Here is a 25,982-nt window from a genome sequence, read left to right as displayed (position 1 = left end):
TACGCATATGGGTATTTTACCGCTCTCCTGCTCCCCACGGTTAGTCCCTTTGGACGTCTGTGACAGCAGGAAGTCATTGGTGTTTTATTATTAAAAAAAGGGTAATGGACTTTTGTCTCCTGTAAACGGAATTTAAAAGGTAGTGAGACACCCAGGATTGGGTGTGTCGTAATGGGGAAATCTTTAAAATAGGCAGGCCCAGGAAAACCAGAAGAACTGTAGCCACATGGTACAAATCAATTGCTCTTTTACTTAAAGTGTGAGGAAAACAGAATGAAAAAAAAAAGCCTAGTTACTTTATGAGCCACTCAATGTCAAGTCCCTCTCTGTCACAATCAGGTAGCTAAGCTACTTACCTGCTTCAAAAATAACTTTTAAACTTCATCTGAAAGAATTCCAGTCTCTCGATGGCACTCCTCACAAAAAGCACTTCCGAAATTCTTCAAACTCCCAAGTTCCTTCTCCCTTCCTTCCGGTGACCTTTTTCCACAGAAATACTAAACTCTGCACTCCAGATAATAGATTCAGTGCATTCTAGTTTATAAGCTCTTATCTGACCAATCTTCTCCCAAGAGGTCAGCTGCCTGAGGCAGCAGCTCATTCCCCACAGCCTTCAAATGAATGTGGTTCAGACAAAATTCTCAATTTTACCAGACCTACTGCCCTGTTACAGTACTTTGCCTAAAACACATGGCACAGAAATTAACAGGGATACCTGTATCCTTTATTGTAATGATTTAGGTGAATATGGGAATATACAATCCTTGTTCTACAGTGATGGTGGTTCCGCAAGTATTCTTGATTTGTTTAAAACAGTAGCACCTGAAGAGCTTGGAGAAACTTGTTAAATTGGTCTAACTAGCTAACTAGCTGATTTAGTTTAAGAACTGAATTGGTATGGAAACCAATTCTCAATCAAAACACACATATTTCTTTTGAAGAACTTTATGAAAATCCTTTTGAAAATGTGATAACTCCCAATATGCTGTGTAGCTGTTACAAATAGATTCGTTAAAACTTACCTAGACACTTTAGTATTTATGGTGATTAAACCAGAATATCTTTGGTTAAAAAAATATTATCATACTAAATAAATGAAAGAAATGCCGAGAAACACTGAAAATGCTATTCCCTCAGACCTCTATTAATTTTAAGACGTTTGCGTTTGTAAAGGTACATTGCTTGCTTTTTGTTTATTTTGCTTGTTCGCGCTTTGACAAAATTACCTTGTTGGGTCAGGTGAAAACATAGGCCGTGGCATAAATGAAATATGCGGATTACAGAGGGATATTCTTCAAGAAACACTGAGAAATCCTGTTTAATTTTTTATTTCAAAGCAAATATTTATTTTGAAACAAAACGCAGTTTTTCCATTACATTCAATGAAAGAAAACCACCGGAACTTCATTGAATCTGACAGCGCAAACGGAAGGATAGGCGGAGCCGAGCTAGATAATATCCGCTCCACCAGCTGTGTGCTGCTGTTAGAGACGGACAGGGTTCTGTTTACACCAGTGTGTTTAAGGGTTTCTGGAAATTTGGATGCGGCATTTTCGTACTTGAAGGGAGCAAGACAAACGAGGAGTAACAGGTAATATTTAGCAGGAGTGGGACAGCAGTGGTGTTCGTGCTATGTATTATGGCTTTCGGCCTTAAGAGGTTATTTAATTTTGTTTTCTTGTAGAAGAATCGACATCATGGTTATTTCTTGTTTTACAATGCGTTCGGTGCGTTGTTTTCCTGTGCATGACTAGGGGAAACATTCAGTCTCGGAAGCCTAAAACTACGATAGGTTGTAGGATGTACTCAGAGTTAATTCTGTGCTGGTATTGTTAAGAATTCAAACATATCTAGGGTGGGCCTGTCGTAATAATTATGAGTCGGTCATTCAAGGATAAGGTGCCTTACATAAACGGAATGAATAAACATTGATTTATATATTGGTGACACTGAAGTTTATTGGAAAATGTGCTTCAAGGGATGCTATTTTAAATTTAAAAAAATCTAGTTAGATATATATACACGTTTCTCCCCATGTATGTCACGTCTTTATTGAGTATTCGGATTGAAATGGACTGAAAATTGTCATGGGTCGCGCAGCAAACGTCTATGTGCTATATGAGATATTACACTGGTCAGTATTCAGCTACAGGGTTTTATTACATCTGATTCATTCAGCTCGCCAAGCGTTATACCTGTTGTGAATGACACCCTTTCTCGATTTATTGAAACCCAATTCGTTTTTTCGAGCGCTCAATTAGTTTTAATTTTAATTAAATAACGATTCACGATTCCATACACCTGTATGTCTGTGGCTGTACGATCTGGGACGAACTTGAATGTTCAGCATTAGAGCCCAAGAAGGGTTACAAGCGAAAAGAGCCTGTTCTGATCGGCCTATCCTGCTTGTATGGTTTTTTTAATTAAATGTATAAAGAATTCACAAATACAAATACAACTAGAGGAGCAGAAACCAATACAAGAGAAAAAAGACGAACTGCCAGAGATAAGTAAATTATATAGCCAAATTATGTTTTACATATAACAAATGTTAACTTGCTTTTGCATTTTTCACATTTTCACAAAATTTAAAATAAATGTTTCAACTCCAATACTAAAATAAAAGACTAAAAGAGAAAGTATTATTGGACCATTTTCATTTATAAAAGTTAGCTTTACCCAGAATTACTAATTTGCTCTAAATAAATGCTTTTTTCTCCCAAACGCTTCTTATTACAACAAAAAATCAAAATCCTTAAATCTAAAAAACACCTTTAAATGCCTACAAACAAAATGCTCGTATGGTTTGTAGTAGCTGATGGAGCCTAGGATCTTGTCCAGACGTTTCTCTCACGACACTAACGACCTAGACTTTATCTGTAAACATGAATGTTTTGTACTCGATTAATTGGAAGAGAAGGGAATTTCTGTATGGGTAGTTAAATAAATGAAATCTCTCCTGTTCAAAATATTTAACTTGAAGAAAGTCATGATGCTATTGTTCGTGTTCTGAGTATTATAAATGCAAACTAACGGAAGCCGTTCTGATCATTGAACCAAGGCCCTCAAAACATTTCTTGAAAGAAACCACGCTACCATCTTTTGCTGTGGGAATCCAATAATTCCATCACCCCAGTTTTTCAAGGCCACGTTACTGTGGTGTTTGTGTACAGTATATGGTGAGACCAGCTGAAAGCAGAGAGATACAGGGGTGTGATAGAAGTACTGTAATTTTACAATAAAATATAATTTTATTTGTCGATAAGGTACATGTATAACAAGCTTTAAACTCTGCAATCTAGAGATGTTTAACAAAACTCATGCTCCTGTATTAGAAAAAAAAAGCTTAAGTCATGTTTAGATATGGAGAGTGTAGTTATAAAAGGAAATGCGTGGGCTGATTTCTTAAAACCAATACCCGTATGAGACCAGACCACGTCTTGCTGTCAGAGGTGTTTTCCTTTGGAAGAGATTGTAAACCAATGTTTTGGCTGCTTGGTCATTTACACTCTGTAGCACCAGTGGTGTTAACCTCAGCTTCTGGCTGAGTTCTACTCTTTGTACAGTCAGGCCTGCCTCATTTCCCCTCAGTTTGGTTGCTAAAGCTGTTTCTCACTTCTCCGCTGGGGCTGCTCGTGTCGAATGCTTGTCCCTTGTCACCTTCATGAGCGAAGCTCTGCAGCGGTGGGTGACCTGTGTCTCCTGTATCTGAAGTCCTGTGGGATCCTTCGAGATGGAAAATTTAAACATAAGTTAAAAAAGATTGTCAAGTCCTGTCTAAGTGTTTCTAGGCTGATTTCCATTTTGCCCATTTGGGGGGGAAAAAAGGATAATAAGAAACTGATTTTGTATGCAAAAAGAGAGATGTTCATGAATGTCTAAAACTAGCAAGATTTAAAGCAATGATAACTGTCTTTACTTTTCAGTCCGCTTTTTTTAGCATTAAATAACTGAAGCTAAGATTCTATGCAGGTGTTCCTGATATGTTTAATGGTGAATTGTATGCTGGTGATCCTTTGCTGAACTTGAAATGCCACTTCTATAACTTGGGAAGTGAGATGAAGGTTTTTCGGTGGTCAGCCATCTTCTGCTTTTCAGTTCTGTTGCAGCAGTGAGACAGTAAGTGACTCTAAATTGTCTGACATCATAGTACAGTATGAGACTTAGTTTAATTATGGCTGCAAGGAGTGTTGTTGCTCCCTGTATGTTGCAATGGGTAGGACGGTCCTGAGTGTTTTAAGATCCTGTTTTTCAGTTCTTTTTTCTGTGTCAGAAATCATGTATGTTTTTTGACTCCAGTCTCTCTTGCTAACTCTTCGTCCTCATCGCGCATCTTTGCATCTGTCTGTTCATTTTCTCACAGCTTTGTCCAATACAGGGTCACGGGCGAGCTGGAGCCTATCCCAGGGAGCAGCAGGTGCAAAGAAGGATGCTCCCTGGTCGGGACACCTGTCCATCACAGGGCACACACAGACACAAGCATGCACGCACACACGCACACCAGGGCCAGTCTTTCCCAGAAGGAAACTACCTACCAGTATTTCTTTGGACTGTGGGAGGAAACCCGTGGGAATGTGGGCAGAACGGACAGTAGATAACACTAAAGAAATAGGACCCAGGGCCTTACTGCTGCGAGACAGCATTGCTAACCACTGTGCCGCCTGCATCTCTTTACATTTCAAGAGAAAAAATGTCAACATAAACTTATAAGATCACTTTATTGGCCACATACAATTTCTTTTATTAGGAATTTGTCCTTTCGCATACCCCAGCTTGCTCTCCATGAGACACAGATAGGGGGAGAGAAGCTTGGGATCAGAGCTGAGGGTCAGCCATTTATACGGCACCCCTGGAGCAGTTGGGGTTAAGGGCCTTGCTCAGGGGCCCAACGGAGTAGGATTCCTCTGCCGGCGATGGGATATGAACCGGCAACCTCCCAGCCACAGGTGCAGATCCTTTAGCCACAGAGCCACCGCACTGCCCCAAAACGTATAAAGGTGTCTGTCCATTCTGTCTTGTCACTGTGCCTTACATTTTTTTTTCCATGTTGTTTGAACAGTCTTGTCGAAGCCTTCATGCAAGCAGAACCTTGCATACATTTTTGAGCGCCGTCTTCCACCCCTGGACAATGGAGTTTGTGGAGCTCATCAAGACCCCCCGGGTGGACAATGTGGTCCTGCACCGTCCCTTCATGCCCAAGGTGGAGGGCACGCTCTGTCTCACTGGGCACCACCTCATCCTCTCCTCCCGGCAGGACAACACCGAGGAGCTGTGGCTGCTGCACTCCAACATCGACTCCATTGAAAAGCGGTTAGTTCGGCCTGCGGCGCTCGCCGAGTCTGTTCCTCCGTCGCTGGGGCGCTGGCCTAAACAGCCCAGGTCCCAGATATCCTCCCTTCAGGCAAACCCAGTCAGGCCTGCGACTGGTCACACAAAGGTTTTGGCTGCAAGGGCGTCAGTGATATCGGTGACTTCTGGTTATGGAGAAGAGAATTTAGCAGTGCTAAAACTAAAATCGCAGAAAAGAATCCGGAATGAGATTTAAGAAAAGGGATTTTTCAAGAATACCCATTATACAAAAATTAATCATCCTATAGTTATGTCCTCCTAGTTCTCAAGCTTGCATGGCATTAGCTGGATTATTGGGAAACTTGTTTTCTTGTAAAAGTTTCTTGCTGTTCCCTTCTGGAAGGGATGTTCATGTTTTTATGAGAACACCTAGTATCTGTGTATTTTTATTCATTTAAAGTCAAAAGAGTGCATTTTGAGCAATTCTTAGTTCAAATGTGTGTATTTTTGGCCTGCAGAAATGTGAATACAAGAGAGGTGTTGGTGGAAATACGCAGCACATGCCTGCTCGTCGAACATAGAAAGATTTATATCTTTCATGTCCACATACTCGTTACATAGTTTGTTCGATAGCCTTTGCTAATGTAACAGGACTCGGTGGTCCTGTGCATGTTACAGAAGTGGTGTTATCTCCTCGAAACCTGGTTAGTATTGAATTCTTCTGTGAAAGAAGACCCTGTCTTTTGGTGTCGCGGGGTTCCTCCCTGTCTAGGGAGTGGTTCTGTGTATGCTCCAGGTCCCTGGGCAACTGTGATCGAATCCCTGCAGAGGCAGAGCAGAGGTGCACCCTCGCCCTACTTTCACCAGATGTGTATTGAACAATCTGGGTCTATGTTTCAGCTGTCCAGAACTATACTGTATGCTTTATGTTAGCCCATGTGCAACGTGTTTCTTTACCAGTAGGTATTTGGGATTTTCACTATCTTGATGGAGTCGCACATCAATCAACACATCAGTCCACCTCGGGCTACAAGCATACACCTGCTATTCAGTTGATGCTTTTTAACCTAGCTGACATGTCTGAATTAATCATCTTCTGAATAGATTTGGCTTAAAGCATGACTTGAGTATTAAAGGCACTCCCTCGAGTTGAGTGTAGGGGAAATTTGAGTCCAATCTGTCACTAAATGACCTGGGACGTGTGGTCACTTAGCAGATTGCAAAGTTAGCCCAGTGCTGTCATGGGTAGAGTGGGAATGATGGGTAGAGGGGCACAGTGGCTCCTGCTGTCTCTCAAGCGCTTACTAGCATGTGGTGGTGATGGTACCTCTTGTCCAGTCCGTGCTGAACCACAGCTCCAGGACTGTGTTGCCTGTGACGTGTTAAAAGATGAGTCACTCTAAAGTGGATGGGTCAATGGAGTCCACCTACATTCTTCCTTTCGCGTGTGCAGTCTGTTGGTTTGTTGCTGTGAGGAGGGATGTCAGTTGTGCAAGTTTCACCATCTGTGATTTTCACTAGTCCTTTACATTTCTCTTGCTGTCAGTGCAGCATGCCTGTACACCCTGAACACTGATTAATACTTTTATTTGTGTATTGTTTATATAGGATTGTTCAGTTTTTTTAGAATTTAGTTAAAACAGAGAGGACCTGACTTACCAAAGCTGTCAATTTGAGGACCTTAGTATTTGGACAATGAATGCTCATTGTTTTGTGAGGTATCGCAGCTGAAGAGATTGATTTTCAGAAAGCTGCACAAGGCTTTGTCTGCATGTACCCTTATACTGTAGTTGTAATTGATGCATTAGGTCACAAGAAATTAAAATGAACGGAGCTTATCAATACTCGGTAATTCTAATCAGGATGTTAAATAATTCTGCATTTCCTAAGGTTTTTTCTCAAATAGTTCTGTAGTTTTTGTGCATTTTCTAAAGTGTGATAATTTGGGAAACTTAAAATGGGTGAAACTTCTGTATAGCAGGAGTCCAGTTTGCATCCTGTCTAAAGTGGTTCTAAACCCTATATACTGTAGATTGTTAAAGTGGGGAAATTGTTGTACACAGCTTTGCTAACGTTTTGATACTGAGACAGAATTCAAGTTTTGTTTTTCACCTTCATAATCTCTTCCCTGCATTGACATAACTAACCTGGTTCACATTATTTTACACATTATTTATTTAAGTTGGGTATTAATATGCAGTTATTTTTAATGTTGCAGGTTTGTGGGTTCATTAGGCACAATCATTGTAAAATGTAAAGACTTGCGGATTATACAGCTCGATATCCCTGGTATGGAGGAGTGCTTAAACATCGCCAGTTCTATTGAAGTAAGGCAAAATATTTATATTTTTGTTTTTTAAATATTAAGGATTTTCATAGCAACCAGTGAAAACCCTTTTATTTTGCTTAACCAGGATACCAGATGATCCACTGGGAGCTTGAAAATGTTTTTAAATTTCACATCTTGTATTAATGGGTATTAGTGTGTATTGCAGTCCTAATTCTCGTATTCCTTCCTGTGGATTTCCTGTATCCTCTGATGTTTTAATAACAAATGTATTCATCAAATCTGTTCTCATAACCTGACCTTCACATTCTTTATTTTTTAGTTTTTGTGTTAAGCTGATCAAAGCATCTATAATGATAAATGAAGTGTCTGGTACATTTTGTTCAAATTTCAGAATACGACCAATGTGTTCTAAATGGTTTCCATTACATGCATTGAAATTGCTTTGATCAGAATGCTTCATTACGGTCTGGTTTGAACTTTTAACTCCATCTCTGTTTTAAAGAGTGAGGTGGTATGCCCTATTGGGTGGTTGTGTGCATGCCACAATCACTGGGACAGGAGGTGTCAGGCTGGAGTGGGATCGAACAGGTGCAGGGAGGAATGTGTGCAGTACAGTATATTGCCCTAAAACAGCATCACTAGAGCTTGCTGTAATCTCACTGCTCCGGGCACTGATACCCTGGAGGAAAAGGGAAGGACTGACCGACCTTTGGGAAACCCAGGAGCCCACTCCCCCCCCCATTAAAGGGGAGTAGTGATTGTGGGGGTGTTATCAGAATTATAGACCATGTAGTGTACATGAGATAGACTTGTGTGATGTGTCGTCTGCCAAAAGGTAAAAATGTAGCTTGCAAATGTAGGTGCTGGTTGCCTTGGTTTTAATATTTTAATATTTAAATGCTTATTTGATAGTGGGGATTTTAGGTGCAATATTGGCAGATTCTGGCTAAAATATTAATACAAATAATAAGAAAATGAGAACTCAAGATGAGCAAGGTGTCCTCCTCTCATTTGCAACCTATCTAGCACAATGGGTTGCTATTAGTTTGATATGAGAATCTCATCCTTCTCCAAGCCAGGGTATGGGCTTCAACAGCATGGAAGGGTAGCTTGTTCTGCACACTCTCAGCCCTTTGAATGAAAAAGTGCCTCCTGTTCTCAGTTTTAAATGTAGGAACATCAAAATTGTTACCCTCTTACATTTATTTTCATCTTTGCAATTTCCTTTTTCCTTTTCTTTAAGAGAAGCTGCTGGGGGCTTCATTTTGTGAAAACAGAAGTGATACGGAATTGATGTGTTAGTAGCCATTGTTTCTGCATGCGTCTGCTTACAGATGGGTTTATTTGTGATTTACCCAGACTCTGTCCACTCTGGATTCGGTCTCGCTGATGTACCCTTTCTTCTACCGGCCCATGTTTGAAGTGATTGAGGATGGGTGGAACACTTTCAGTCCTGAGCAAGCCTTTAAGCAGATCGAATCTTTGGTAGGTTTCTGTCCTTTATCAATTTAAAAAACAAATCAGCAGGACAGTCTATTTAATCAACCAAAATGTTTAAGTTTTACTTTTTGAATTTTTAAACTCCTCTCCAACAATTCGATGTTTGGTGGACTAATAAAGTGACAGTATTATAGTGGAGAAGTTTGTTGGGGGATTCTCCTGTCCTGCTCTCAATAAGAACTGGGCGAAAGGTGGTTAAGGCTGATTTTTTTTTTTTATTGTTATTCCCTCAGACAGAAGAGTGGCGGCTGAGTACAGTGAACAAGGACTTCACGGTCTGTCCCTCCTACCCTCCCCTGGTCACTGTGCCCAAGTCTATCGATGACGAGACACTGCGAAAAGTTGCCACCTTCAGGCATGCAGGGCGCTTCCCTGTGCTCAGTTATTACCATAAGAAGAATGGCATGGTGAGGACTGCTGTCTTTGTGTTTGTTCAAGTATTGAAGATGGACTTGTCTCGTCCAGAGTGTATCTACTGTACATAATAAGTTATGTACTCACACCTGTGCTCACACCTGAAGAAGGCTCCATGGCAGAATGTTGTTTTCTTCTTTTTTCAGCATGGAATAAACCTATTACTTGTTCCTTTGCATAATAAAAATAGGATAATTTAAATAGAACAAGGACATACAAGACAAACCGTAACACAATCAGACATGGGCCCAAGTACAAAGATGTGTCTTAAAAACATGTCAAGGAATCTGCCTCGCGAGGAGACGCAAGAAGGGCGTTCCATGAAAATGTAGCAACGGCAGAAGTTAGTCCACCATTTAATCCCATATAAAATGAGCAATGGACCAGCCTCACCTGAATGAAACCTTTGGGAAGGAGAGTATACATCAAGGAGGTCTGAGATATATGAAAGAGCCAAATTGTTCAGACCCTCATAAATCACTTTATATTGAATACATGACTTTAAGGAAAATGAAGAGATTTGAGAGTAGGGATGATATGCCATCAATGTCTAATGTGAGTTAGAAGCCTAGCTGCAGAGATGTGGATGTATTGCAGTTTCCCTAAAGAGAGTTTTAGGGAGTCCGTAGAGCAAAAAGTTACAGAAAGCCCTTCATTTTATAAGTGCATGAATCAGGCACTCACTATTGGACATTGACAGAAATGAGCTAATATAAGCAATATTTCTAAGTTGGGGGGGAAAAAATAAAAAATCTTGATCAAGTTTTTTCACATGGAGTTCAGAAGACGGGAAAGGATCGAAATATGACTCCCAAATTCCGGAATAGGCCTGACACCTGAATGGAGAAGCCGACCACCATTACTGTGAAGCTCTCCAGCTTTTCCAGCTGTCATGCCCACCGATAATATTTCTGTTTTGTCACTTTTGTCTTCAATGAGAAGTGATGGAGGCAATGAATCGGAGGAGGAAGAGGTCTTAACGTAGATCTGAATATCATCTGCATGGCAGTGAAGCCAAAGACCACGTATTCGTACGATCTGACAAATAATTTGCTGCCATGAAAGCCCGTGATTGATGTGCAACCACACGTTCTAAAACCTTAATTAGAAATAGTAAATTAAGAAATGGGTCTGTGGGGGTCTGCATCTTACCCAGAGGATCACCCCAGTTAGTCTGCTGCTTTCAGTTCAGTGTAGTTGCCCCACAGAGACCAGGTTCAAAGTGTCCTGCTTCTCTCAGGTGATGATGCGGGCTGGGCAGCCCCTGACGGGCACCAACGGGCGGCGCTGCAAGGAGGACGAGAAGCTGATCAATGCCACTCTGCGCGCTGGCAAGCGTGGCTACATCATCGACACCCGCACCATCAACGTGGCACAGCAGGCCAAAGCCAGGGGGGGCGGATTTGAGCAGGAGGCACATTACCCACAGTGGAGGAGAATCCATAAGGCTATTGAGAGGTAAATCCTCAGGGGGGGGAAATGGAAAATGAAAATGATTTGTTCCCAACTTGTTCTTGCGCAACAGAGAGCTTTCTATAGTATTGCGATTTGTTGTTTTTTTTCTCTTTAACTGGTGTTTGCATTTCTGTGCATGACTGTTGAGATGTCAAGGATAGTCTTCCTGCACATACCTAGTAGCTACAAACCTATTTGTAACCTCTGAGAAGTTAAGAGTAGAATAGAATGTTTTTGAATAAATTCCAGTGTAAAATTTCTTAGCACATACTGTAAATGTACTTGTGTGGCTGGAGAGTGTGTGGTTCTGGTCAATAAACATTGTAGGATGCCATGAAAAAGTAAATGCCCTATATAATGTCACTACATGCAAGTGTTGTTTTCCAGTGTAAAAAACTGGCCTGTCTCCAGGTGTGGTTGACACTTTCTTGCCGATTTAACAGAAGGTTGTGGTTTTGTATGCTGGGAGGGGCACTGCTCTTTCTCCACGCGAGATGCCCAGCTTGGTAAATGTGTACAGACTTAAGTCGCTTTGGATAATGGCCTCCAATAATCGTTGGCTTAATATTTGGTGAATACATCTTTGTGGTTCTCCGTTTTCTTTTCACCCTTTCAGGTCTAATATTCTGCAGGAGAGCCTGATCAAGCTGGTGGAAGCTTGCAATGATCAGTCCCACAACATGGACCGCTGGCTCAGCAAGCTGGAGGCTTCCAACTGGCTGACGCACGTCAAGGAGATCCTCACCACCGCCTGCCTTGCCGCGCAGTGCATTGACAGGCAAGACTCTCGGCGGCGACCTCTCTGTTCGCCGTCGCCTACACGCGTTATCAGTCAGGTCCCGGGTGACCACAAAAGTGAAAGCTCATCTCCCAGTAGAATAGATGCCTTTGTGAACTCGGAGGGCAACAGCCCCGGGGGATGTAATCGACCATGTTCAGCTGGAGAGTGTCAAGTATCAGACTGGGCGGCAACATCAGAGCAGAACAAAACCTGTGGCTCTTCTGTATAGGACAGACAAGCTCGTACAGTATGTCTAATGTGAAAATGCATTGTTTTTTTGAGCTTTTAATTCCTTATAAACTTGTCTCCTAATGCTAGCTTGACCTGCCCTGGTGGATACCGTATGTATTTGCTTTTATCTTATAATTGGTAAACACAAGGTTTATGTGATAAAACTGGAAAACAGAAGTTAAACTAAACTGTTTCAGCTCTAACCACTTCATAGCCAGCCCTGTATAATCGCAGACAAATGAAAAACAAAGATTTTATTTTCTTAGCATTCAGGAATGATCGCTTTTAAGTTTTGTAGCGGCACTCAACCAGACTGACCCGTTCCATTAATTTAGCTGTCATTGACTAGTAACAAAAACGGCTTACTTAAATTCTTATTTGAAGGCTTCAGTTAACTTGTCCTTACTCTCAATTTTCCGCTTTTCTCAATTTTGCTATCATTATTGCTCAACTTCCTGTGGGCTCACAGATTCCCCACCTTCACCCCTCACAGGGCTTTTTTGTGACTGGAATCCTTTTGCACAGTGGGGTTTGTGCTTCCTCCGGACATCTCTCTCGCATACTATAAAAGAGCTGGGTAGTCTCGCCTGGGATCACAGATCTCTCTCTCTCTTGCTGTCGGCCCCTTTTTGGAGAAATGTAATGTTTTTGACTGTGTGATGTAGACGTGCTTAAGGGTGTCTCCACTGGCTGGGAGATCTGGGCATGAAAAGACCGTGGCAGTGCACTTGTAAGGGGATGTGGTTGTGTCTCTCAGGGAAGGGGCCTCAGTGCTGGTCCACGGCACGGAAGGGACGGACTCCACGCTGCAGGTGACCTCTCTCGCTCAGATCATCCTTGACCCTGGCTGCAGGACCATCCGGGGCTTCGGGTCTCTTGTCGAGAGGGAGTGGCTACAGGTCAGATCACGAAACCGAACTGAAACAAATGCACCGTTTCCAAGACGAGCTATATTGCAGCAATGAATCTCTTCATCAGAAGGGATTCCAAAACACTCTCCATTTAGGAGAGGAGGCATTTTTTCCACCGCGGTAGCAGATCTGTGTTCTGTGTTCTAGTGTGTCAATATAAAACCCATCCCTGTCAGGTTGACCTCTCAAACTTTTACTGCTCCAGTGCAAAAAATGTTCTTCATAGTTGCAGCTTTCATTTTGAAATCGGGCGAAATGAAAATAACACGGTTTCATTCAGTCACACACAGGTCGTGTGCAGCTGAAGATTTCCAGGTGACTTCCAGAAAATTGTTTTCTTTGCCCCAAGGCTGGTCACCCATTCCAGCAGCGCTGTGCCCAGTCGGCCTACTCCAACAGCAAGCTACGCTGGGAGGCTCCCATCTTCCTGCTCTTCCTCGACTGTGTGTGGCAGATTCTGCGCCAGTTCCCCTGCTCCTTTCAGTTCAACGAGCATTTCCTGGTCCTGCTCTTCGAGCACGCCTATGCCTCCCAGTTTGGTACCTTCCTGGGCAACAACGCCCATGAGCGGTCAGTCCTACCCAGCGCCTCCGCCTTGCACTTCTGTTCACAGGACATGTTTGTGTTAGTGGCTCTCATCCCTGGTCCTGGGGCATCATTGTCTCCTCTGGTTGTTACTCCTTTTAAGTTATGCATCGCAGGAAAATTGATTTCAATTTTCTCTTTTAAGTGTTTCATTTTTATTTTTTGCTCTTGAAAGGATATGCAGCTGATATCAATTTTGTGCGAATTTCTGATCTCTCCAAATTCAAGTGATAATTGTGTGAGTTTTTGATACAATGTTATTCCCCACCAGTGTCTGTTCATCATAAATGTATTACCCATTAAAAGCTTTTCAGTGAGAGGTAAGGAAGGAAACTGAGCTGCCCTGCTGACTAAGAGCAGGTTAGAATTAAACAAACGGATACAGTAGTGTTTCAGGACCGGTGTTGAAAGATGCTGTTGTAGGACATAGAATAACAGTTTTCTGCCAGATAAAACAGACACAGAAATGATGCCTAATAATATATTGAATGAAGATTGAGTCTAGCCTACTCGTTCGATAGCAAATATTGTTTATCTTTATCACCTGTATCTTCAGACTACAAAACGTTTCGAATGTTGGGGGAAAAAAAAACATTCCGTAGTCTTATTAACACCACATGAGACATTTCTGGTTTTTGTGATGTAAAGACAGAAATTGAGATAAACCATGTCAGACATTTTTCTATCATTAATGTGACCTTGCAAACAACAAAATTCAGGAGAAAAACAAATAGATAATTATTAGGAAAAATAATTGAAATTAAAAAACCTGCAACACCCTTGTTGCATAAGTGTGTACACAAAGACTTACTGTTGTAACAAATGCAAAAGGTGCTTCCACAAAGTATTAGTTGGGGGGGCATTGTGTACACAGTTATGCAATCAGGGTGTTGCAGGTTTTTGAATTTCAATTATTTTTCCTAATAATTATCTATTTGTTTTTCTCTTGAATTTTGTTGTTTGCAAGGTAACATTAAGGGGGGGGGGGAAATGTCTGAAATTATTTGTCTTGATTTCTGGCTTTACATCACAAAAACCTGCAATTTCAATAAGGGTGTGTAGACTTTTTGTATCCACTGTATTTGTGTAAAATTTGAGAATTTAGCAGTCTCAATGCTGAGAAAGGCAAAATCAATAATCAGGCTGGACAAAAACCTGTAATTAGAAAGAAATGCCTCGGGCATCGTGCACAGTAACACGCTGCACGAAAGAATGTGAATCATCGTAAGACAGGGCTGGTCTCCAAAATAGGAATCTCTTCATTCAGTTAGCATGCTGATGCCTATTTTCAGTAAACCTCTACAGTTGCCATTCACTCAGTTATGTGGTTAGCTGGAGTGTTACAGCATGCTCCTGCAAGCACTTCCAGCCTGAACTCGCTGATAGTGCTTTCCAGGTCAGTCAGTTCATATACTACTTCACATGTTGTGAATAGTGGTGGGATCAGTTCTGCCAGCTGGGCGGGTCAGTGCTCCAGTGGAGTGGTTTGAACGTTCTGTATTGAAACGGTCTTATGGTGTCACTGAGATCAGCTTGTCTCGGGGAAAACCTTGCATCTTGTTTCAGTCATGGAATTCTTATCTCACACTCGCGGTCTGTTTAAGTGTGCTCTTAAAGGGTTATAATTAATAATTGCTTACACTTATATAGCGCTTTTCTGGACACTCCACTCAAAGCGCTTTACAGATAATGGGGACTCCCCTCCACCACCACCAATGTGCAGCCCCACCTGGATGATGCGACGGCAGCCATAGTGCGCCAGAACGCACACCACACATCAGCTATCAGTGGGGAGGAGAGCAGAGTAATGAAGCCAATTCATAGATGGGGATTATTAGGAGGCCATGATTGATAATGGCCAATGGGATATTTTGCCAGGATGCCGGGGTTACACCCCTACTCTTTGTGGGGAAACGCCCTGGGATTTTTAATGACCACAGAGAGTCAGGACCTCGGTTTTACGTCTCATCCGATTGCAGCATGCTGTCCTGTCCGCAAGCAATTGCCTTTCCTGGTACTGTGGTTATAAAGTCCCAGAGGTTTTTCAAGGTTTTTTAAATCCTCAGTGGCTGAAACACCCCTGGCTTTGCTCTGTTAAAAATGCTTATTTTTGCGCTCAGGTAATGAAGATCGTGGATGGAATTTCAGCACTCTGGGGTGAAATTTCAGCTGCTTGAAATCTCCTCTGTTACAGATGAGCTCCATGTTTCCTTGGTGACTGTAGAGCTAGGCTGTGCTCTGACTGCTGTGTTCTGTGCGCAGGCTGAAACTGAAGCTGCCTCAGAAGACGGTGTCGCTGTGGTCCTGGGTGAACCGTCCCCAGGAGATGGAGCACTTCCTCAATCCTCTGTACGAAGCCAACAGCCTGGTCATCTGGCCCTCTGTCGCTCCACAGAGCCTGCTGCTCTGGGAGGGTAAGAGCCCTGTCACTACACTGCCTGCCTGCCTTCTCTGGGCTCCTCAGTGTCCTCGGTATGTGCAGTGGTACTTGCCATGAGCACTGTAAAGGAGACTAAAATAAAAACAGAATTCAAAGCCATTTTAAGAAGTATATATTTCAGTATATAATATTTCAGCTGTGGTACCACTGACTTGTGGGAAGCATGAAGAGTTGCACTTTGTGTTCAGTGCTGGTGTTCAGTTTAATACAGGTGGGTTCTGTATCTAGCAGCTCCTGTGCTTGTTGATGCCTTGGATATACACGGATGTAAAATGTACCTTTTAAGACATGGCTGCAGCAGTTACAAAGCTTTCTTTCCCCTACAGGAAAGCAATTTCCTCTTGTTTGTTGTTTGCTTGTTCCAGTAGAGGGCAGCACTGTATAGCTGAACAAAAATGTGCATACCAAAAACTACCACTCTACCGATTTGTACAATTGTTAGAGACCAGTGCAGGAGGGAAAAATTACATATCTAGTTTTCTTTTCCAAGAGTGTTGCTACAACTATGCCACCCAATGTATCAGTTGACTTGGTGATGCATCCCACAGGGCCTTGTTCTTGCTTCCCCTTTGCCATGGCTGACCTTTTTAACTGTGAGGGATGTCCTTATGTTTAATAATTATAATTAATAATAATAATTGCTTACACTTTTTAACGCTTTTCTGGACCCCCCACTCAAAGCTCTTTACAGGTAATGGGAACTCCCCACCACAACCACCAATGTGCAGCATCCACCTGGATGATGCGACGGCAGCAATAGTACACCAGTACACTCACCACATACCTGCTATCAGTGGGGAGGAGAACAGAGTAATGAAGCCAATTCATAGATGGGGATTATTAGGAGGCCATGACTGGTAAGGGCCAATGGGAAATTTGGCCAGGACGCCGGGGTTACACCCCTACTCTTTTTGAGAAACGCCCTGGAATTTTTAATGATCACAGAGAGTCAGGCCTTTCTTATGCATGACTGTATCTTATGCATGACTATTGATGTGTAAGGTGTCTTTTTTTTTAACTATCGCATAGTGGTAGTTAAGACTTCCAAACATGCCAGCACCTAATGTAATGATGGCATCACTCCAGCCACCCCTGCCTGATAAAAACATGTTTGAACTGGCAAACCTACCCTGCTGTTGAACTTGGCACTTCAGATTTCTTTAGTTTGTTGATTTGCTCACCCTTGGCACCCCCTCCTGTATCGGTGCAGCTCATACAATAAGAATTAGCTTGCCAGCTCTACCCTGTTCTACTGCAAAAGCAAAAAAGTGGCTCTTAGAGTGATTTCCCTCTGCTGTAGCTTTCAATCAATCAGTCTTTCAATCTGTCATACTGGCACAAACCTCCATATGCAGTCATTTCCAAATGACTTAAAAGTTTACAGGCAGTGGACAAATACATGGAAGCACCAATGTAAAGCCATTTAATAGACTTTGTGCTAAAATGCATAATGGCCCCATGTAACCAAATGCTCTTTCAGCCTCTGCAATTCTGCAGGAGGGATGTGGCACCATTCTTCCGCGAGAAAGTCAGTTCACTAACCCCTGGTAGATGGAGATCCATCTCGGGCATCTTTTCAGGACATCCAATTTGTGTTCGATTGGCTTCCTCATATGGATAACATCAGCGTCAGGCTCATCAAACCACTGGGTGACTGCACATGCCCTGTGGATGGGTGTATTATCAATACTGCACCCAAAGGCCTGCAAAATCCACCCCACTACTCCACCAGACAAATTGACAATTCATTGTAGGGACCAAGCTGTAGAGTTCTTTACGGTTTGTGCCATACGTGTGTGAATCTGTTTGTTGAAAACATATTGCCACAGGAATTATGTTATTTCCCCACTGCTGGGTAGTCCATTATCTAAGAGTTTTGCATCACAGGATTCACAAACGTGCACTGCAACCTAACAGCAGTTTCCATTTTGAGTTTGAAAATGAAATTTGCAGTTGATCAAATTGCAGTTGCTGTCCTGCTTTTGCCTTGTGTTTTGAATTAATGCACTGATAATTCTGATCCATGGTGACATCACCACCAACATCAGCAGTTAAGCTGTCATCGTCTTTTAATAGGACATATCCCAAATTCTGTCTAGCAGTGTTCACCCTGCAAAAATATCTGAAAATATATATTTTGTACTCATTCCCCATAATTGTATTTGGCAAGCAAGCCTAGTCAGTATATAGATTCTTCACATTTGTGTGACTTAACTCTTGAGGACAGCAATGCTGCAGTTTGCCTCGCAGAAAGGTACTTTGCATGAAGTGTCAAACCATCTGTAACTGACACAAGCAAGCTGTGAGCCAGTGTAAATAAATCCTGTTTCATTGGCTCACTGTTACAGATAGCTTATTGAGATCTTTAATATTTAGATTTTTTTTCTCTTTTGGAAAATCAAGTGTCTATTTTTTTCCATATACCAAGAAGCAATAAAATCGCAACAAATGCTGTTGCTTCTAATACTTACGTGTTGCTTTTCAGTGTTTCTTGATGTATTAAATGGGAAGATTGGAATGGGTAGTGAAGGGAACCTAGAAGAAAAAGATGGAAACAAAAATGATAAAAATACAGAAAATGTGGTCATTGTTAGACAGGAAATTCATTGATTGTAGAAAATGCATTTACCTAGTTCAAAAGGCTAATAATCTTTAGTTTACGAAACTGCTGATTTGCAGTAAGGTTAGAGATTACACATGACCGCACAGTGATGCACGCCCTGGGGAATATACTGTGTTTGGAGAGAATACGGTATATGTCAGCAATGCCCCCTTTAACCCCCATCAAGAATATCTGAGCCAGTAGTTGACAGTAAGCCAGAAAAGCACATCCCAGGCATTTAGCCACTGACATCAGTGATTATGGGTGTTTCGGATGAAATATCAGCAATACCAGGTGATTGAGAGAAATATCTAGTGGCCTCTTCGTGTTTATAGTTAAAGTTAGGAGCATACATTGCTGTGTTTTAAAAGGCTATGTGGTTTTTTAAGTTGTGGATTCTGATATGTTTGTCCTAAGATGATGTATGTTAAACTGATGATGAATAAAAGTAGTTACATATTTGCAGAAGAGAGGCTCACAAGCAATTATGGAAAGGAAAGGCACATTGTCTGCAGTTTCAAACGTTAATGCATTTCTTTAATAGTGTCCCTTCTTGTCCGATAATTGCAGTGAAATATTGACATGCAGTGTTGCCAGGACTTAAAAGAAATTTTGCTGGTTCAGTAGAGTTCGAAGCTATAGCATGCTAGTGTTTCTGGTCGCCATGGAGACTGTTCCTTAAGAAAAATGAAAAGGCATTCATAAGGCTCTGTGGATCAATAGCGAGATGGTTATAAAATAAAAACATGTTGTTAAAGGCTTTCTTGTCCATCTTAATGGGCTCAATTTATTAATACATTTTGCACTTATTTTGTTAATCTTTAAAATTAAGAGTTGCAATAGATAAATTCTTAAGGGTGTATTGCCATTACTGTGACCAGAATTAACCCCTGCTGATTATCAATAGCGCGTGATAAGCATAAGTTTGTCAAATGTTTAAAATAACCTATCATGTTAATCCTATGCTACAGTGTATGAGACATCTATATCTGGTGATTTCATGTAGTTGCCTAGTTGTGTGATAGCTCATCTCGCCTTACGCTGCTTGTGGAAAGTATTGCAAAACCAGTTTGGTTGGACAGTCTCTTCAGTCGGGAATTATCCACAGGACACATTCACGTGCTTTAGTTTCTATAGAGGGATGGGAATGTGCACCAGGTTCTTTCATCAGCATAACTTCATGCCTACATACCAACATGCATGACCTCACACAATATGTCCTTGCACAGCAGAACGCAGGACGTTATGCCATATGTTGACACCTGCAGTAAACTGTAAGTTGTGTGGACATCGCCTTCTGGGAAATCCACCCTTTCCTACTAGTTATCCAGAGTGCATTACAACCCAGGTCGTCATTTGTAGTTGTGTGCAAGTACTTCCTGGGTCAGCCATGGGTTGACTTGGGTATTCAGCAAGTGAACTCAGTGTGTTAGCCTTATGCAAAGCTGGGTCCAGTGGAGGAAACTAGAGCCAGTTTCTGGGCATAGGAGGTAGAAATAGCCTCTTTTTATATGTAATACAAATAACTCCTGCAAACAGTTTCAAAAACATTAACTAATGACAGGGAAAGTCAGGCAATTCATTCAGTATTGAATGAGGCTGTTATGTTGCTGCCTGCTATGCTATTTTCAATTTGTATTCTTTATTTTCAACTTGAAAACATCGGTAATTATTTTAATGTTTTTTGGAATTATGATGAAATAAATAAGACTTGACTGATGGCTACAGCACTTGTGTTCCACGGGGAGAACATGTAGCTTTGAAAGCTCACCATACTGTCCCAGTGATCTGGAGTTAGGGAAGATTGTTCAAGCTCAGTGACATCTGGCTAAAAGTTAAACACCAGCTGTTTTTTAAAAGCTTTTTTGAATGTAATGAATTATAGAGTAGCTCTATTTTTCTACAGGAGTGTTCCTGCGCTGGAACCGAGCCTCCAAGTGCCTGGATGAAGCATACGAAGAGATGGTGCACATTATCGAATACAACAAGGAGCTGCAAAGCAAGGTCAATGCCCTGCGCAGACAGCTGGCCGAGCTGGAGACGGAAGATGGGTTGCTAGAGACACCCTAGCGGAATGTCAAAAGACTCCCTCCCAAGGATTTCCTTTAATATACAGGCGTCCCCTTCTCTCGTAGGTATTGCACATACACTCTCAAACACACAAAATACACGCAGCACACGTGAGTGCACTCAGGCATGCCTTTGCACCTGCCTTCCTCTAGATGTGTGCAGAGCGCTAAAAAACCCTTGCTAAGCGACACCTCAAGCTGTTGAACACACCCATGCTTAATGTAGTGTGCAAATCTATTAAAATAACCCACCTTGGTGTAGATCGGTAGCTGTCGTTTATATGCCTAAGAATCTAGATCTATATAAAATGTTACAACAACCACATTCTCTTTTTCATTTCTTAAATAAAATAAACTCAGAATTGGAATCAGTGGGTGGTGAAAGAACTGTCACAAATGTGGCATTTCTTCACAAATGAAAAAGACTTTGTAGGTAAGGTGGGGCCTGCATTATTCTTGAGGTCATCATGAATCAGCAGAAGTCCTACACCGAGTCAGACGTTCCTTCTGAGATGGAAATCATAGGGCAGAAAGTCAAATTCCGAGAGCATGAGTTATTCATTGCTGAAGTAACTGAAGATTTTTTGTGCAGTGCTTAAAAATGTAAATCTTGAGACGTCCTAATAAATTTGCACACTTCTGGACATCTTCATATAGGAGCCTCTCCATATGTGGTCACACTAAGAATCCCACCTTTCCCACAAACACTACAGTGAGAGACGGGGCTGGAGCTGCCTAAGATTGAGAGTTGCTGTTCTGGCTTGGAAGTCTAGAATTTATTTACTTGAATTCTGGCAGCAAAGGTTCAGTTTTGCCTGTTAATTACGGATAAAAACTAAAATACCCTTTACATAAAAAGGATAATTGGTTAAATTGTCAATTTAATTTCTATATTGCTGGGAAACTAGGACTTAAATGTTGAATGTGATTAACATAATTTTAATCAATTTTGAGGAGAACTGGATCTTTTTTCTTTTTTTTTTTAAGGCACTGCTTCTCATTCTTTGAGCCCGTTTCTGTCAAGTTAGACTGAACTGCCTATTTTGGTCATAAGCAGTCGCCTCCGTTTTGCAAACTTTTTAATAAGAATCAATGATTCACATTTTGACTAGCCTGTACTTGCTGAAACATTCAGGTGTATAGTAAGTAAGCATTGTAATATTCTACTTATTACACAATGTTCTCCTAATATTTGGAATTGCAATTGCCAAATTAATGCCACCCATGTGCATTGCCTCACAGAATTCTTGCAGTTTTCAGTTCATGATTTGAGTGGTTAATTCACTCATTTCCTCAAATCAAATTTCTTTAACAATTTGCTCATTTTGAAAGCAAATTCATTTCTGAGGTTCAATTTTGCAAAAAGGGAGTGGCTGTGTCTTTTTAGTACCTGACACATTTTGGAACTTGTAGAAGCTTCTGTTCTCATTGGGATAGATTGGTACTTTCCTTTTGGGATTGATTGCTCAGCTATTCTGGACGGAGATCATGAATTTTAAAAGATCATTGCATTTTAATATCACCAACAACTCAATTATTTTTTTCATTAAGTGAATTGTTTACATTTTAAGTGACCACAATAGCTGAAATTCTTATAGATAAATGTTATTTTTATTTCATGAGGTAGTCTCCTTTTTCTTAATTTTCGAGACGTTACTGTACGTTTACCAGAATTGCACTGTTGTGCAAGAGTCTTAGGCATTTTGTAATTTTCTGTCTTTTTTGCAGATGCACAATGTTATTGTGATCTTCTGCTGAACATTTAGACATTTTGTTAGTTACTTAGTTCAGATGGATCCCTCAGTGTTTCACAGTACGAAAAGATTACTTTAAGCTTAATGTATAGAAAAGAGAAAATGGTGTTAATGAACTACAAGAAGTTCCTAAAGATTTTGACCAGGGTGAATTAAGTATTGCAAAATGACATTGCTTGGCACTAGGCTGTATTATAGCCGCCAAAGTCATTATTGTAGTACAATAAGAGCTGCAGTGAATGTTTTGAGTAAATTGTTGATGTTCATAACATACAAATTGTATTTTGTAACTCTTACTTATGCCTAAGATGTTTGACCAGCAGTGTGAATTTCAGGAATTCCGTTGTTGCTTTGTGGAATTTTCCACTGACAGATTTAAGGTTAATGTTTTAAAGTAAATGGTCAAAAGGTGGTGTGGTTCTTAACACTACTGCCTCACAGCTGTGTGGTCCTGAGTTCAGTGCCAGGCTGGTTAGCCTTCTGTTTTGAATTTGCATGTTCTTACCGTTTGCACATGGGTGTTCTCCAGATGCCCCAGTTTCTTCCCACAGCCCAAAGGTATGCTGGTTGTTAATTTAGGTCTCAAAATTTGCCCCTATATTCTTGTGTGTATGTGTGCCCTGAGCTGGATTGGAATCCTGTCCAGGGTGCAGTCTTGTCTCACAACCTGTTATGTATATAGTAATGGACACTCCACTGATTTATGTAAACTAAGGGAACTAAGTTACTGATCCATTAAGCGGGTCACGTGCTCAATTAAGAGAAGTGTGGTTCTTGAGGACTGACTGATTCAGATTTCTAAATAACTACACAAAACGGGGGTGGAATTGTGGCACAATAGTTAGAGTTGCTGCCTCGCAGTGCAGGAGCTCTGGGTTCAGTTCTGTACCTGGTGTGCTTTCTGTGTGGAGTTTGCGTTCTCCCTGGGTTTGCCTGGGTGCTCCGGTTTCCTCCCTGAGTCCAGGGACATACTGGTCGGTTCATTGGCTTCTGGAAATATTGCCCGGGTATGAGTGTGTGCTTGTCTTTTTTTTTTCTTTTTTTTTTTTGTCTGCCCCGCGATGGACTGGTGTCTTGTTTAGGATATACCCTGCCCTGTGCTCTGGTTCCCTGTGATCCTGAATTGGATGCAGTGGTTACAAAATAAATGAATGGCTTCACAAAATGTCAGTAGTTCATAGGTTGATCCAGGTCTTTAGAAACTGGTGATTTCTTGGTTATCCACCCATGGAACCTGCTAGATGTGGGAAACTCCCATTCGAGGCATATCTGGTCCATTCATGAGCTTAATGGTGTAGAAACCTGGACCAACCATTTTGTAACATCATTGGGATTAAAGAAAACTACTGTATTGAATTTTGATTTACCTGTAAATTGTTTATGATTTCAAAAAAAATCTGAAAATGTGTCATTGGATTTTTTTAAATTTACTTATAGTGGAATTTATTTTTAGTAAAATTTAGATGAGGATTAAATTGCTTTAAGTAATAGTTTGCTTTAATTGGTGTTTGACACCATCCACACTCATGGTTTCTACGTTTCTTTTAAGGGACATTTGTTCATCAACCATTTAGCCTAATGATGTAGTAGCGGGTTCGGGTTTTGAAATTGCAAGATTTGAAAAAAGTCACTTGTCCGCTTATGGCTGCAAAGGTCAACCATGTATGTTTGTCTAACCATTTTTTTTAAAAAAACTTGATGTTAAAAATTGCTCACTTTTTAAAAACTTTTTCTCATAGAAAATTGTCAGTCAACCACTGTATGTTCCTCCTCCTGCGCTTTTAGAACTATGTTTCAGTAACAGTGGTTTGCAGTCCAGAGAAAGACCGCATATCTTCAGACCTTAAGAATTATCCATCCTGAGAACAGGCCCGTTGAATATTAAGAACTTAATATTCATACTTGTAAGAAAAACTGTCACGCTGAGTTATCCGTGGTCTCTGAGAGCTGAGCTGCAGAGGTATTTACTTTTCCAGTCTGTTTTTGGTATAGTTATTCTGGGACTGTATGCAAATACAGGAAATGTTGTAACTGTGGCTTTTCAATGCATTACAGACAGTTTTGTTTAAAGGCACATCAGAACACTACAAACTGGAAAGATCTAAATTCAGAATTGCACACAAAATGAAACCTTTGTTGTCAATTGAGTCCGAAGTAAGAGGTAGGCATTAAGTCTCTGAATGTTTGCATCATGTCATTCCGTTCTCCATGTGTGTCAAAGGAAAATTAGCACTAGACTATCACCGGTTTGGTTGAATCAGGACAAAAGCAGGCAAGCCAGTGGTGCTCATTTTGATCACATTTTCGGATTCATTCATGTACAGAATTAAGTCTTACTGAATATTGTTAGGAAGTAAAGTTTTCTTTACATTATTTGAATGTTGGTGTAATTACATTTAATGCATTGTGTTTTGTGATGTCTAAAATGTGTGGAATGTACTGTACAATAAAGGAACATGTATAAAGCATAACATTTGCATTTTTTTCCCCAAAGACCTACTTTTTGCCCCCTGTATGTCTTTAACAGAACCTTACTTCTTTGTTGAGCACAAAAATTATAGTTGAAAAAGGAGGACAAACTTCAGTTCCTGCGAACAATTACCTTCATTCTGTGGTGTAAATGCCTTGAGACCATTCCTTTCCAGCAAACTTCTCCCTGACTCCCCATCTTCAGTGCCAGTGCCAGTGCCACTGCAGCAAGCCTTTGGTTAATCATAGAGGGATTCCGCATCCAAATGACTAGGCAGCTGTCCATCTGACCATGTGGGTTAAAGGCACAACTCCTTGATGCTGTTGCTTGAGGTTTTGTATTTTCTGAACTATAACATTCCCTGTTACATCTACAGCCATGTGGTTGAGCAGTTGATGGAACTGTGAACTGGAGAGTCACGGGTATAAATTGTGGGAAGGATGCTGTACCTTACTTCATAATCACTCAGGTAAATGCCCTGCTGTTTAAGTGGCTGTTCTCTGGCTTGTCAAGACTGAAAGTATGTTCTGAATTGATTTAATTGGCAATTTAAATAAAAGACTTGGGCAGAATCCATTACATGCATTTATCAGACTCAAAGTAAGAACTGAATCAGTACCAGTAGATTAAAATGAAATGGTTAAGGCAGTTCTATTAAATGCATAATGATTAGCATAAATTGTTTGCAGAAACAGATTAGTTAACAGTTATTAACTGTTATTAAGATTAACAGTCTCATGTGTTGATTTAAGGAGAAAATGCACAAGTTATTCTTGATCCTTGTGCTTGGTGTGGCTGAAGTGTGTAAATTTAGATCATTGGTCTCTTGTTGGCAGTGGGAGATAAGATTGTTTTCTGCTTTGCTGAACTGATGTGGGATGTGTAAAAACAACCAATGAGCACTCAGTTCTGTGGAGGCTTGTCTTCACATTTCACAACTGTACAAATTGCATTTAAGGGATCTGAGATGAAGTGATCATTAGTATATGTATGTGTGTACAAAAGCACTGAGGATTTGTCTGGGAAACTTGTTGCCAATTCTTTAACATATTTGAAACATTGACTTGTCACAATTGTTAAAAATAAAAAGTTGGAAAACAATACTGCATTACACTTTCCATCATCTTAAGAATTATACCATTGAGATATGGAGTTGAAATGTTAATTACAGAAGAAAAAATATTTTAAATC

The 25,982-nt window shown here is 40.9% G+C and overlaps 1 protein-coding gene across 1 annotated transcript; it reads left to right on the top strand.

Annotated features, from left to right (window-relative positions):
• Window positions 1-1,441: 1,441 nt before the first annotated feature.
• On the top strand, window positions 1,442-24,792 carry mtmr9 (myotubularin related protein 9). The gene is made up of 11 exons (XM_069197830.1): window positions 1,442-1,591; window positions 5,060-5,310; window positions 7,508-7,616; window positions 8,939-9,064; window positions 9,313-9,486; window positions 10,734-10,951; window positions 11,565-11,726; window positions 12,718-12,859; window positions 13,221-13,441; window positions 15,719-15,870; window positions 20,405-24,792. Exons 2-11 carry the CDS (start codon window positions 5,129-5,131, stop codon window positions 20,566-20,568), a joined length of 1,650 nt encoding a protein of 549 aa, XP_069053931.1. The 5' UTR covers window positions 1,442-1,591; window positions 5,060-5,128; the 3' UTR covers window positions 20,569-24,792.
• Window positions 24,793-25,982: the final 1,190 nt, after the last annotated feature.

This window comes from Lepisosteus oculatus, chromosome 2, assembly GCF_040954835.1.
Source record: "Lepisosteus oculatus isolate fLepOcu1 chromosome 2, fLepOcu1.hap2, whole genome shotgun sequence".
NCBI classification, from domain to species: Eukaryota; Metazoa; Chordata; class Actinopteri; order Semionotiformes; family Lepisosteidae; genus Lepisosteus; species Lepisosteus oculatus.
Note: the sequence above shows the minus strand (reverse complement) of the source record. Positions and strands in the feature narration are given on the sequence as shown.

What these genes read in the sequence shown, in the direction of transcription:
- mtmr9 (XM_069197830.1), top strand. Translation starts at nt 5,129, where the DNA reads ATGGAGTTTGTGGAGCTCATCAAGACCCCCCGGGTGGACAATGTGGTC. An exon ending in ACATCGCCAGTTCTATTGAA is followed by an intron (nt 7,617 to 8,938) that starts GTAAGGCAAAAT and finishes TGATTTACCCAG; the next exon opens with ACTCTGTCCACTCTGGATTC. An exon ending in TCGAGAGGGAGTGGCTACAG is followed by an intron (nt 12,860 to 13,220) that starts GTCAGATCACGA and finishes CTTTGCCCCAAG; the next exon opens with GCTGGTCACCCATTCCAGCA.